This window comes from Lupinus angustifolius, chromosome LG08 (genome assembly GCF_001865875.1).
Source record: "Lupinus angustifolius cultivar Tanjil chromosome LG08, LupAngTanjil_v1.0, whole genome shotgun sequence".
Classification (NCBI taxonomy): domain Eukaryota; kingdom Viridiplantae; phylum Streptophyta; class Magnoliopsida; order Fabales; family Fabaceae; genus Lupinus; species Lupinus angustifolius.
In genome coordinates, this window is record NC_032016.1 from 2,591,132 (window position 1) to 2,606,528 (window position 15,397).

At 30.9% G+C, this 15,397-nt stretch overlaps 2 protein-coding genes across 2 annotated transcripts; both read right to left on the bottom strand.

The window, feature by feature from the left end:
* On the bottom strand, positions 4,231–6,769 carry LOC109354938 (pentatricopeptide repeat-containing protein At3g46790, chloroplastic). The gene is made up of 2 exons (XM_019597774.1): positions 6,663–6,769; positions 4,231–6,408 (listed from the first exon to the last, which is right to left on the bottom strand). Exon 2 carries the CDS (start codon positions 6,356–6,358, stop codon positions 4,379–4,381), a length of 1,980 nt encoding a protein of 659 aa, XP_019453319.1. The 5' UTR covers positions 6,359–6,408; positions 6,663–6,769; the 3' UTR covers positions 4,231–4,378.
* On the bottom strand, positions 11,012–13,191 carry LOC109353344 (proline-rich extensin-like protein EPR1). Its single transcript, XM_019595578.1, has 2 exons — positions 12,962–13,191; positions 11,012–12,078 (listed from the first exon to the last, which is right to left on the bottom strand). The coding sequence occupies exons 1-2, from the start codon at positions 13,134–13,136 to the stop codon at positions 11,255–11,257; spliced, it is 999 nt and encodes a 332-aa protein (XP_019451123.1). The 5' UTR covers positions 13,137–13,191; the 3' UTR covers positions 11,012–11,254.

The following is a 15,397-nucleotide window of genomic DNA, read 5'->3' on the forward strand; positions in this document are numbered from 1 at the left end:
TTAAAACATTCTCAATTAATATCATCTAATCTTTTTTTAAAATTTAAATATGTTGATATTCTATCTCACTTAAAAATAATAGACAATCAATTTATTTCAAAATAATCATTTCTAATACTAATTATTTAAATAGATCTTAAAATGTCCTCAATTAATATTATTTATTTATTTTTAAAACTTAAATAGTAGAAATTTAATCTTATTAAAACCACTACCTAGAATTCGCATTTAACAACGGTCTTTTAACAGCACTTTCTAGCATAACGCTATTAAATACAGTACGAAAAATAATTAACAGCGCTCTTTGATAGGTGGATATAGTTTTAACAATGCTTTTTTCAAGAAGTGTTGTTGTATGTTTGCCTAAGATATTTAACACGATTTGAATTTATTTAACAGCGTCTGCTTAAATAAACGTTGTTGTTAAAGGTGACATATCAACAACGTTTTTACAATAAGCGCTGTTAAAAGTCATATATTAAAAAAACGCTTGTTTTAGTTATTACTTAATATGTATTTATGAAATTATTTAATTTTATTTTGAAAGATATAACTCGAGTAAATATTACACAAAAATAATTCAATTTGTTAACATAAATTCATATGCTATTTTTTCATATATAACACAACTTTGATCATATATATACGAAAAATGTAATTATTTATTACTTCAAAAAATATTATGAATCACCAACCGAATATTATTAAAATAGAATATTAAACTATGTGATTTGACACAACAAAAACTCATATTTGGTAAGTAAATTTTGTTATTTGTCATTCCATTATCTAAAGTTGAACATAATATGACAACTAAATAATTTTAAAGAACTTTGATATTTAATACAATTTTTTAAGTAAACGTTGTTGATTTCAATCTATTTAACATTGCTTGCTTAAATAAGCGATGTTAAATGTGACATATCAACATTACTTTTTATAATAAGTGATGTTAAAAGTCATATATTAAAAAACGCTTGTTTTAATTACTACTTAATATGTATTTATGAAATTATTTAATTTTATTTTGAAAATATTCATCCACTTGTACTGAAGGCAGATTCATAAGCTACAATAGGAATAGCTGATAAATTTTTTGCAATTGCTTGAAGTGTTGGATACATGATTCCATTTGTTTTCCATCAATTTAAAATATTAAAATTCGGTGTCCTTTTTATAACATCCTCCTCTAAGTAATGATCCAACTCAGTTTTAACACTTGAACTTCTAGTTTCTCTCCTCCTCTCAATAAACACATCATATTCATCCAAAGATTTATCATTAGTACTAGTTCTATTTAGCAATAGATAGCTTTCATTAGATATTTTACTTTAATGATAATCAGACACCAAATCATAGCACAACTCTCGGATTTTGCTAACTTGTGTACATGCATCATGGTCATACAACTTATCAAAATAGAACTCAAGTAATGCCATTTTATATATAGGATCCAAAATTGTAGCAACCCTTGTAATATTATGTATGACACTCCAATACCTTTCAAATTTAGCCACCATCTTCTCTGCCATCCTTTTAATAAATTCATTAGAGGAATTCATCCATTGACTTATTGTTAATTTAATCTGACAAATCTTGAGAAAATATATGTTGGTAGTTGGATATTTAGTACCAAAAATCATCTCAATTATGGAATTAAACAATTTTAGTCGCTCAAAAACATCCTCTACAAAGTGCCATTGTAAATTACTTGGCAAACAGGTGTATTGAGTGTCACATTGTCTAAACCGATTAAATACATCCTTATATAATATGGAAATCTCAAACATTTTGTATGTTGAATTCCATCTAGTTGGACAATATAAAATTAGCTTTCTAGTGTAAGGAACTCATAATTGTTTAGCAGTCTCTTCAAACTTTTCATTCCTTTTTCGTGTAGCATTCCAATATGCTACATTATCTCCGAATCTTTTCTATCTCATTTTTCACAACTTCTAATCCATCTTTAACTATTAAATTTGAGATATGTGCACAATAACGCATATGAAGTAAAGACCCATCCCTCAACAAATTTCCCGATTGGAACATATCTTTGATTTTTGGAATCATGGCATCATTTGTACTACAATTATCTAGAGTAATAGTTGATATATTTGTGTCAATGTTCCAATCCATAAAGCATTCAACCAACACATGAGAAAGTATATCACTAGTGTGAGGGGCAAGAATATAAATGAACCTAAAATAACAATACTCACATTCAATGGCAAAGTGGAAGATAAATATAACAATACAATATTTGCAATATAACACAATATTGAGTTATATAATATAATTACCTCAATACTCAACTTTGTAAAGTCCAAGAAAAATCAATATAGTGAGTTGTGACCATCATATACCCCGTCTTTTGATTGCTTGAAGTCCACATATCTGAGGTAATAACTACTCTTCCTTCATGACTATCCGACATCTTTATTGCACATTCTCTCAAAATCACACACTTTGAATATCTCCTTCTTGATAGTGTTTCGAGAAGGAACTTGAAATAATGGTTGGAGGGAAGTCGAGTACCTTCTAAAACCAACATGATCCACTTTGATAGCGGATAATCATGTATAATAATTGCATTCACAAGTTCCGTTTTTGTATTTTCCGCATTATAAGTTCCAAGTCCCAACTCTAGCTTACCTTGTGAGGCTTTAGGCATTAGAAATGACTGCCCTTTGTCATGACCTATCTTCATAATCTTTTTTTGAAAACACAACTCCATATGGTTGTTCAAGTGTTTTGTTCAATTCCTTGAACTTTTGCCGAGTTGTTTCTTACAATATTTGCATTCAGCCTTGTCAACTCCATTCACTTTAATCTTTTGAAAATTCTCGCATACCACACTTATGTGTTTCTTTCGTGGTGGTTGTGTTGTTGGTTCTGTATTATCATCTTGTCCAACATGAGATTGGGAATGCTCAGGTGTAGGATTAGAAGTACTTTCCACATTTACTTGATGTGAACTTTCTTGTGAAACTTGTTGGGTACTAGCAACATTCATATTTATTGTATTCATTGAATCAATTCTACCTAACAAAAGAAACAAGACAAACATGGATATGGCTACACTACTAAAACATAAAACATTATTTTTAGCACTTGGATAAATATGGATGAGCATACCCCGAGTTTGGATATGTAATGCATATCTTTTTTAAATAATGTATATTTTAGTACTTATACTTGAACTCATACTCGACTTTAAACCCAATTAAATATAATTTGTATCTATTTTGTATAAAATCTTCTCAATATTTTACTTATTATAGTAGATATATAATTTGACATATCAAATGAAATATGCATATATATATATATATATATATATATATATGACATAGAGAGTGAATTATATTTTTGACAAAAGAGATGTCATTATCCTATATACAATTGAATAGAGACACATACAAACATGATAAGTGAGTGACCATGAGTTGGGTCGAACCGACTCATGCTTGTCCCCTATCTGACCCTAAATATTATCTAGGTGTAAGTTTTTGAACCTGAACTCAGCCCTAGACTCGACCCTATTTGGGTCGGATATAATCGAATCAAACGGAGTAAGTGGGTAAGGCCGAGTCCTACTCACCCCTAGGATAAAGACATAGAAACCCTCTACTTGAAGCATTAGAGATCACTAAGTAGAATTAAAACAAGCAACACAAAATAATGATGTTTGGTAACATAAAGGATAATTCCTAATTATGGAAGTTTCCATAGTGAACATTTTAAACAACTCAATTTCAAACCCATCACAAGTACAACAAATACTCATAAAATAGATTCAAAATATCATGCAACCCAACACAAAATTTAACACTCGAATCAAAGATTAAAAACTAAGCATAGTGATGGGTAAATCCTCAATGACATACCCTTGGGTCCTAAACCTTCAAATCAATTATACAAACAAGTAGATGTCAAAGCTTGCAAAGAAATGACATGCCACATAAGAAACTATGAGCTCAAACTTCACAATCAGCCCATGACTTTCCCAATTATACACACGATCAACAAAAACAGTGGTGGATCTTGTAGGCATTTACATTCTATATTCTGATAAAGAAAACTCAGACAATGTATGTAGAGTGTTCAGTTTTTGAAAAGACCAAAATGAAATAAATATATCTACACTTGTGTTTGAAACCATAGAGAGCATCATTTAATATTTTCCACTATATTAGAATTCCACTATTAAAACCTGCCTATGTGTGCTAGATGGTATACATAGCCGATCCTATATTCGGATAAAAGGTGAAGATTGTGTTAGGCAGTCGACAATCAACGTAAAACTTTGTCGAATATCTATGATATGGATTAGAATTACACTTATGCATTTTACAACATAATACCATTACACAAAGAGCTACCAATAGTCACCACAAGAACAAACTCCATCTCTAAATCTATGGAATCGATTCACATCTCTAACAAGAATCTCTCTATTAGCAAATTTGGAAATGAACTTTGTAACAGTATGACAGTCTTCACATAATCTCAAGTTCTTTGAAATCCTTATGGTTTCACCTTTTGCCGTATTAATGAGTCCGAAAGCAACTGCGAGCTTTTCGCTATGTCCCAATAAGATTCTTTCCTTCTCCTCTTCACCAAGATCATAATGAACTATGTTTGTCAGTGGTACATAACCCTGCTGCTCCTTCATCTCGGTTAACAATTTAATTAGCAAAGCGCGCAATGCCTCCATTTGTATGCTATTCTCGTCGACGGAGACAAATGAATATATCTTCCTTTTAACTTCAATCCAACTGCAACCTGGAATCTTTTGCAGGTCACGAGATTCCAATAGCTTCTTCACACTCTTGACATTATTCCACATCTTAGCATCTGCATAAATATCTGCTAAAAGCACATAATTTCCGGCATTATTTGGCTCCAACTCAAAAAGCATAGTGCTGGCTGTCTCTGCGAGTTCAACATTACAGTGAATCCTACAAGATCCAAGAAGGGAACCCCAGACCGTCGGTCCTGGTTCAGCCCGCATATCTTGAATTACTTTCATTGCTTCATCTAACCTGTTAGCTCGGCCAAGAAGATCTACCATACAAGCGTAATGCTCCATACCTGGATGGACCCTGTACTTACTATGCATAGATTTAAACAAATTTTTTCCCTCCTCGACAAGGCCCGCATGACTACAGGCACCCAAAACAGTAATAAATGATATGTAGCTTGGTGAAATTCCTTGGTGGATCATATTTTCGAAAATTTGGATTGCTTTCTTTCCAAAACCATGCATACCATAAATTGAAATCAAAGAATTCCACGAAACAACATCACGATTGTTCATATTGTCAAATACTCGTTGTCCCAATTCAATCTCGCCACATCTTCCATACATTGTTATAAGGGCGCTACGGACTGGCAGTATAGAATCAAGACCCCTTCTAAGGATATATGCGTGAATCAATTTCCCTAGCTCTAATGCAGCAAGAGCGCCACAAGCTTGAACCACATTAACCATCGTAACTGAATTTGGAACCGACTCACGTGCTTCAAGCATCATTTGCCAAAAAAGCTCCAATGCTTTCATGGGCATTTCATTCTTCGCATAACATGCAATCATAGCACTCCACGAAACAAAGTTCTTGACAGGCATTCCACTAAACACAGAATTCGCATATGATACACGGCCAAACTTAGCATACACATCCAAAAGAGTAGTCATAACATGAATATTTGCTTCATAGCCATGTCGTAGAATATGGGCATGAATCTCCATACCCTTTCGGAGAGGACGGACAGACAACTCTGAAACAACACAAGCCTTAAGTGCATACGTATACGTGAACCTATCTGACAAGACCCCAGTCGAATTCATCTGACCATACAGATCCAACAGCTCCTTACCACGACCTACCATTGCTAACGCTCGAAAAAGTGCATTCCAGACATATATAGTTCTTTCACGAGTTTCATCAAATACCTTGCAAGCATGATCAACAGACCCTAACTCATAGTACATATTGATAAGTTTAGTAGCCAAAAAAGGGTCTTGGTCCAACCCACCATCAACAAGCTGGCGATGAACATCAATACCATCCGATAGCGAATTCTTCTGCCCGCAATAATAAATCAATAGCTCGCACGTCTGCTGACTCGGATTAAGCTCACTACCTAGCACCTGAATAGCTTGCTTAAGTTCTCCTCCCTTACATAATGATTGTATCAACTGATTATTGGTGCCATCAACGCCTTTTACGGGTTTAGCCGAAGGGTTTAACGAAACAAAAGACACCGGAAGCCTCGAAGAGGCATGACAAGTGTAACATAGGTGACTCTGCAATGGTACTTGTCTAACAATTTGAGGACTTTGAAGAACCCACATTACACAATATCTTAGTGCACCTGTTCCAAAGAACAGGCTCTTGAGGGTTTCTGCAATTTTACAACAAGATTTTTCAACACTTACAAATAGGGTTTATTTATATACCTGTAAATAACAATTAACCAAAACAACAAGAACAAGAACTCAAGGATAAACAATAAAAGCTTCTATGAAACAGAAACATAGTGGAGATAATAAAAAAAAGCAAATATTTCGAAAATAATATAGACCCATGAAGCTATAGAGATTAATTTGAATATATTAAGTGAATTGATATAGAAAAGTTGATGAATTTGGGGATTACCTAAAACGAAAAATGGGTTTTTTTTTGCAGTGTGGGTTTAGTATGTATGTGGTTCGTGGGTTGAAGGAGAAAATCTAAAACAATGGAGATATATTGAGAGAGAAAATTGGTATATCCTTATTATTTATATCTTGTATTAACACTGCCATGTAAAATTTGTTATTATTCAATGTATCATCTATAATTATAATTATAAGTGAATGATAAATAATATAACGATAATATAAAAAACTATTATGCTATAAATATTTTTAAATATATTTTTTTCTCATCTTTTATAAGGTTCACTTGTTGTTCTCAAAGGTTATGTTAAAATGTATTCTAAGATTATTCTTAAATATAAAATGAGTTAATTAGTATTGAATAAAATTCTTTTCTTTTGAATTGTGGGAAAGAGTAGTATCGAATATGAGTTGGGTAAGACTTGTCTTGTACTTAATTCTAAATGTTGATATGGTCATTTTTTTAAATTCGAACTTGACGTTAGACTTGAAGCTAATCCAATCACAAATATCGACTGAGACAACCTTTAAACCCGAACATAAGTCTGATTAAATATAATGCATAACTCTTTTAAATAAAGCCTTCTTAATATTTTACTTAGTTTTATAGATATTTTATTTGATATATATATATAATATATATATACATATATATATACATATATATATATATATATATATATATGTGTGTGTCGCTAACCGACAAATAGGTCTAATAATATCACATCGGTGTCACAAACAAATATAGAAAGTAAATTTATTATCTCCACAAGGGATTGCTTTAAACTATAGTCTTTGAACTTTTTTTGACTGTTTCTCAGCTCAATTGATTTGGGGTTGTTTGTTATGTGACACAAACAATTCAAATGTACTTTTATAAGATGGTAAATATAGTCGGGGTTAAACTTCACACTCACTCTTTGTTCCCATCTTGATTCTTTTATTTCATATATATTACCTCAATTTTAACTAACCGCTAATGTCTTAGTCAATTAGTTGATCATGCAAGAAAAACCTATGTTTAATGATTTTGATGCACAAGAATGTTTTTATGACTTACAATATTATGTCCTTATGTCAAGTGATGCAAGTATACAAGTTGAGAAAGAATGACACACCTCGAGTGTATTAATTGTCAATGTTTTGGTCTATGCTAACATTTAATCATAGGTATGTCTATGTCTAGTAAATAAGATGGTAAAATTCATATATATGAACCTTCAAATATGTCTTTATGTCTAGTAACATATGCTATTCAGTTTGAGAGTTATAAAATCACAATATTAATTCTATGTCTGGATACGAAAAAGTGAGATATATGTAATGACAAATAAAGCAAGTCTATGTCTAGCAAATGTAATATTAGTTGAGTAATGCAAGTTCAGAATTCATGCAAGAAGTACTTGAAGAGTGTATTCTAAATTTCATGTTAAAGTTAATCAATACTAATGCAAACATTAAGTAAACATAACTCAAAATGGAAATGAACTTCATGAAATATATTTTATGATCGAAGATGGTTATATTGAGTTTATGCTACATTTAACCTCAACTGAGAATTTCTTAGCTACTCATATCTACTAAATATAAGAATGATAGGAATAATACACTCATGAGATGGTAAAACCAAGCACAATTGAGTAACAATGAACACATGTGATGTTTATACTTAGTTTCGATGACTATGTGAGCTAAACTCTATAAAGAAAAGCTAAAATTACAAGTACAATTCGAAAAGTAAAGTAGTGTTCAAGTGAAATGACTTAAAACTCCTTAAATAGTATTCTGATGTTGGCTTCTACGCTCAACACACCATTGATGTGTTGAGCATGAGATCCAACTGTCTAGCCTCATGCTTGGATTTACCGGTTTGCGCTGAGCGTTGAGTCATGTGATCAATGTGACGCTTGGTTGAGCCAGATTGCGTTGAGCGTGGATGGTTGCGCTGAACGCACCACCAACTACGCTGAGTGTGGAAGCGGCACTGAGCGTATTCCACACAGTAGCTAATAGCTTTTTCTTCGAATTTGTGCGCTCACTGTGGTTCTTCTTGCATTAAGCGTGAACTTGGCGCTAAACGCATCTATCATATGCTGTCAAATTCGTTGGACGCAGATATGGTACTGATCGTGGCCTCGGAGTTCATAATCTTGGCTTTTTCAAGCCTTTTTATCCATCATAAGCCGACAAAAACACTTAGGAGTAGACTTAGCCCAAAAACTCGATTTTTTAATCATGTAATAGTATTTTTCCGAAGATTTTAGTTGATTAATTCGTTAAGTGTTATAAATTTTTGTATCATTTAAAGGTCAAATTAGCACTTAAAAATATGACTAAAAATTAAAGAATCAATGATACTTTCGACCAAAGAGATATTATTACTTGATACATAATTAAATAGAGACACATACAAACATGATAAGTGAGTAACCATGGAACGGGTCAGATAGAATAATGTTTGTCCCTTACCTGACCTTATATATTGTTTGAGTCTAATTTTTGAACCAAAACTCAATCATAGACCTGATGAGATCCGATCCTATTTGAGTTTGATCATGATCAGACCAAACTGGGTCAGAGAGTAAGGCCTTCTCGTGCTCAATCATATGAAAGAGTCTTAATTTTTTTTATGATAAAAAAATAAAAATAAAAATAAGATTCTATGAGTTTATTTTTCTTTTACTTATTCATTTTATTTATGTCACATCACTCATTTTGATGATAATAATATCAATAATAATATTAATAATAATATTAATAATATTAATAATATCATATCTTGCCATTTTAAAAATAATGAAATTGAAAAAAATTGAGCTTGTTCTAAAGACTTTACAAAGCTCAACTTGCTTTATTTTAATATTATTGGAACAATATTCTCATACACCCACATTGTATGTTAATGTTACCATTATTTTATTTTATTTTATTTTATTTTATTTTTCTATTTAATTTTCAAAAGTCTTGTCTCTCTTCTCTTTCTTTATGCCTTCACTATAAAGAGAAAATATTTTATATCACTATTGTATTGTTATTATTTTTGCTTGCCAATCAAGACAATTACATTATTTACATATTCTTCCTTCCTTTATTGATGTCCTACCATGGTTGAGAGGAGCATGTTAGTGGAAGGTATAGACACTCCATTCTTACCAATATAAAAACAATTGAGATAATTCTAAAGTTCTATTATTTAATTATTTTCTATATCTTGTATGTGACAATTTCTGTATTTTAGATCAGTTGACAGTTATGTTGCCATATAGATTAAATATTATATCTATTGAAAGTAATGTGCTAAAATTACTTGACTATAAAATCTTCATTCATGATTTTACATCTCAAAAAACTAGAATAATAAAATAAAATTTTATCAATGTGGACTAGGTACCATGTTAAACTTAAACAGTAATATAGTAATTTTCATTGTTTCAAAGTAACAACAACTCCTTTAATCTGTGTTTGGAGTTAACATAATTTGCTACTCCATTGTTCTCCTTTTCATTTTCTTTCCTTTTCTGTCTATTTACGAGTTGTATTTTAGATAGAAAGGAAAGACTTCAAAGTCACCTCAATGATTTATTTCATAATTCTCATGTCTTCATTTTCCTACAGAGCCCGACTCACAAACAGACTTTAAAGTCATCTTAAACATACACTCAAGATTTTATGTTAATATTGCAAAATTTTATTAAAATAATTGTACACTGATAATCTTTTCCTTGATAAATATATTTATAATTATAACAATCATATGAAAAGCAAGCTCAAGGGTTGTAAGATCTCATGTCAACACAACTATTTCCATGGCAAATCAAGTTTTGCTACACTATTCTTCTTTCATTCATTCAGCTTCAATATTATTCAGCCATATCAACAATTAGTTTCTCTTCTATCCACTCCTTGCATTGGATTCTTTGGTTACTCAATATATAGTTGTAAGTGTTGTGTTTATATATGTAAACTAAACATTGAAACTAAATACTAACCCTTTCCTTTTAAAGAAAGAAAAAGAGAAATATTTATATTTTTTATGTTATTTTCCTAGAGTGAAGGTGTCAACATTTGGAGCAATGTTCTAAATTATGGTTGATTACAGTCTCGATTATAATTATTGTGATTACATTCATTATAGACATTGCAATATGAATTTTTTGTGACTATAAAAATATTATAATTTAGAAACAATGATTTGAGTTATTAATGTTTGGTGTTAAGATTATTGTTGTTGTCATTATTAGATGCTTAGTTTTCTGAAAACATAACATGCAGTAACATCACAATAAAAAAGTGTGCATTTCGAAGCAATTCAAGGATACACATAATAACACAAACAAATAATAATTTACAATATTGAATCTCTAAGATGATCATATCCTTAAACTTATTAATACATTAATACAATAATGATGTATCAACATTTTTTCATTAATAATTAATCACCATATGCTGCACATCCACCCATATTTTTCTCTTTATACCATTATCATATAACAATTTCCATAGGAAAAAAAGCAAATAAGTTCATAATATAGAAGAAATTATTTCAGAATCATGCATATATATATATATATAGCTGCTGCAGCTTAGTTATGGAGAACCATTCTTTGTTGAAGAAGAAGAAGAAGAAGAAGAAGGGGGTGTGCCAGGTGAAGGGAATAATGGTGGAAATGGAAACAATGGTGATGATGGTGGTGGTGATGGTGGAGGCTGAAATGGGTTAGGAAAAAGTGGTGTTGGGCTAGGTGGCTGCAAAGGGTTAGGTATAAGTGGTGAGCTTGGTGGCTGCAATGGGTTAGGAACTAAAGGTGGTGGCTGCAATGGGTTAGGTACTAAAGGTGGTGGTTGAAGTGGGTTTGGAACAATAGGTGGTGGAAAAAATGGGATAGGTGAAAAAAAAGGAAGATGTTGAGGGTTAACTACTTTTTCATCTGGTGGTAACAATGGTGGTATTTGTATTCCTAGAATAGGTGGTAAAGTTGGTAGATTTGGCAATAAATCACCAACACTAGGTGTGGTTGGATCCTGAAGTGGTGGTGGAAATGATGGGTCAATATTTGGTGGAAAATATGATTTCATAGAACCAAGAAAGTTTGTGTTTTGAATACTTGGTTTTTGGTTGCATAGGTTTGGTTGTTTAAGAGGTTTGAATGTGAAAAAACCAGCTGAGAAAATGTGTAGTCCTTGTTTTCTTGATTTTAGGTTTAGTGATGAAGATGTTGCTGATGATGCTACAGCACAATAAGGTTCACTGCTACTTATCAATTTCACATTGCATCCTTTGATTCTTCTCACATGTTTGCTCACTGAAAATGGAAGTTGCACTTTGAATTCTCCATGCTCATTTGTTTTCACTTCTTTCTTGAATGTTGGGTTTGAACTTCCATCTCTGCATTCTACTGCAACTGATGCACCTGTACACAACAAAACATGATATTACATCGATCAGTATTTTAAATTGCGGTCATTGTTATATTGCAATTGTCGTCGCAATAACATTAAAGAGACTGTCAAAACCACAATATCGTCACTACAATTATAGTTACAACTTACAAGTACAATTTAAAACATTGCAATAAAGAGATAACTTAGGGATATAATAACATGAAAATGTGTCAAAATATGGCACAATTTTCTAGAGAATTCTAAAAGCATGATTTGTAGTTTGTATATAGAGTTTTCTACATAATTATAATGATTGTAGTATTATATAGAAGATTTAATAAACATGTTAATGCCTCCAAAAGACTATAAAATAATCATTATGAGATGTAATATAATATGTGGTAGTGAAGAATAAAAAAGATGTTGCTCTATTGGTGTAAAACTCCTCTAGATCCTTAGGATCACTAAGGGTTTGTTTGAGAGTTGGATTTTGAAGGGGAATGAAGGGAAGACTTGAGAGTCATCTCACAAGTGTATTTCATGGTTTCTAAGTCTTCAATTTCCCTTCTCTCCCCTCCAAAATTCAACTCCCAAACTAACCCTAAAAGGTCAAAGGTTCGATTCCTGTAAGTGACACTTGTTGAGAGATGCAATCACGTACCATAAAAATGATTAGTTCCTTACCTATAAGGTGAGATAATATTTTTAATAGTAACGAGAAAAATATGATAATGAAGAGTATTCTACTATATATGAAAGTGTAGGCCTTACAACCCACCAAATTACTCTTCCAACTATATATGTTATCTTCATCTAACCTAATCTCTTACTATGTTGAAATATTATTTCTATCTTCCACTAAAACAAAGAAAATGAACATTTTGAAATGTAAAGCAAGAAGTTTAGTTGAACCTGAAATGAAATGGCTACCCATTGAGAAATCCTGTTGAAAACAAGTATCACAGTAAACAGTGCCAACTACAACAGCATAGGGAAGTTTCTTATCATGTCTAGCCTCAGAAAAAGTACTATCATATGTGACACTTAGAAACATTATTACAAGGAACCAACACATTCTTAGGTTCATTCTATCACAAACTCTTGTCTTATGAGTAAAGGGTCTATATCTTATATAAACTATTAAAGTATATTATACCATTTTCTATATTTCTTGTGATTCCTTATAATAATAATAAAGATGAGGTTATTTATGAGTATCATGGAAAAACCAGTGAACTATAAACTAAAATGAAGTAAATGTAGATTTGTTTTGGAATGAGCATACAGATAATAAAGGAGGGTAATAATTATAATTTATTTGAAAGTTTGTTCCTTTGTTTGTATGAAAAAGTGGGAAAAGTTATGGTATGGTTGGGACACTGTTGGTTCACGAGACTAAGAAAGTAGCCATCTGTCAACAGCATGCAAGACATGACTCATCACAGACACATACTCACGTGATGAGGATCGAGGATCAGCTGTCCCATTTTTTCTATGTTACTATGTTTCAATTCAATGAAAAATTGACATATAATTGAAAAGAAAAAAAATATAAAATAATATTTTTATGTTATTTGGTGGATATGATTAACTTGGAATATGATTGTTTGGGATATAGAGACATGATGTTTTAGGACAAATAATCCTGATTAATACTCACCATGTATGGTTAATGAATTAATTTCTTCATAATGTGTGACCGTCTCTCCGAATAAGGGTTGCTCTCAAGAATTGAATTTTTATTTTTTGGTCATTCTAGGAATTTAATAAAATGTTAGATAACTCGATGAACATCTTGTTAATAACGTAATTATAATATAACATATATATAATATGTTGTGCTACAATCTCATAAAATTAATATAAAATGTTGGATATATTGAAATGTGATGTTCCAAATTGAATATAAGTTGATAAGTGAAATAGTTTATAAATGAAAAATATACATAAAACAATTGTTATTTGTATTAGTCTATATACTATATGTTTCTATTTGTATTAGTCTAATGAATTGACACAATTTATGGAACAACATGATATCCCGATTGTGGTATGGTCTAACATGAAAAGTAAGAAAGGACATATCGAAATGATAGAGCTAGTGGATAGAGGGTCTCTAGTACTATGACGTGTGTGGTTCTCAAATTTGGTGCTGCAACGTGTGAGAGCCCTGTGATATGCAGATATGCATGTAAGTATATTATTACTATTTATTATTATTATTATTATTAGTGTTGGGAGTTTAAGATGATAATTGCATAGTAAACTTGGAATTAACAATTAAGGATATTGCACATAAGAAAAGCAAAAATGGGATCCAATTATTCAGAATTTATGTTTATGTTAATTTTGTGGGTGAAAAATTAAAAAACTCAAATTGTACCCTAAAGTTAGATGTTTTTAATGTTTTCTTATAACGAATGATCCTCTTCTACAAGTGTTATAAAATAACAAACAAAAAAACTAATATGTTGTGACACTTTTATCTTTTTATTTATTATAAAATTATATTTTAGTTATTGCAAACGAGAATAGATAAATATTTGTCCCTTTATTATTGGAGAAGATTTTTCTTCCTATATGGACTATTCTGACCAACATTTGTAATCTTTGGATTTATTATTTTTCCAAAAATCAAATTGGCAAACAGAAATTGTATTTCTTTTTTTTAAAATATACGTTCTCTTTTACCTATTTTATGAGATTTTTCACTCACGTGATTTCTTTATAAAATTATATCGATTAGGTTGAGATCATGCTTGTGAAATTAATGAAAACGGCTAGATTTAGTTTTCTGTTGAGACAGTAAAAGTTCAACCGAACAAATATATAAAATGACAATATTAAGCACATAATACCAGAACTTTCAGAAATTGAATTCAGAATAATAACTGCTCCTTTAATGGTCTTTTACTAAATTTTTATTTATTATTGTTTAGATTTATAACTTATCTATTATGTTAGACGAAAATTCAAAAAATCATATATTCGCTACAAAATACTTATTATTAGATATGCTCCATTATTAACTAATATACTTTGAATACTAAAATCTAAATACTCACATTATTATCCATACTTAAGCTAAGATTAATCATGATCTTCATTTTTTATCTTCGTTTTCAAGAATTGCTTTTGTTATTGTCCTACATTTTTTATACTACCAAATATATCTTCTAACATATTTTTGTAAGGAACTAACTTGGCTATCCTCCTAATAAGTGTTGCTCACAAAAACCGAATATTCGTCCTTAGGGATCAAGTAGGACCTACAAAATACTTATTATTAGATATGTTCCATTACTAACTAATATACTTTTAATACTAAAATCTAAATACTCACATTAT

Coding starts and splice junctions, on each gene's coding strand:
- LOC109354938 (XM_019597774.1), bottom strand. CDS start 6,358: ATGTGGGTTCTTCAAAGTCCTCAAATTGTTAGACAAGTACCATTGCAG.
- LOC109353344 (XM_019595578.1), bottom strand. CDS start 13,136: ATGAACCTAAGAATGTGTTGGTTCCTTGTAATAATGTTTCTAAGTGTC. Junction 12,079..12,961: donor GGGTAGCCATTTCATTTCAG/GTTCAACTAAAC, acceptor TGTTGTGTACAG/GTGCATCAGTTGCAGTAGAA.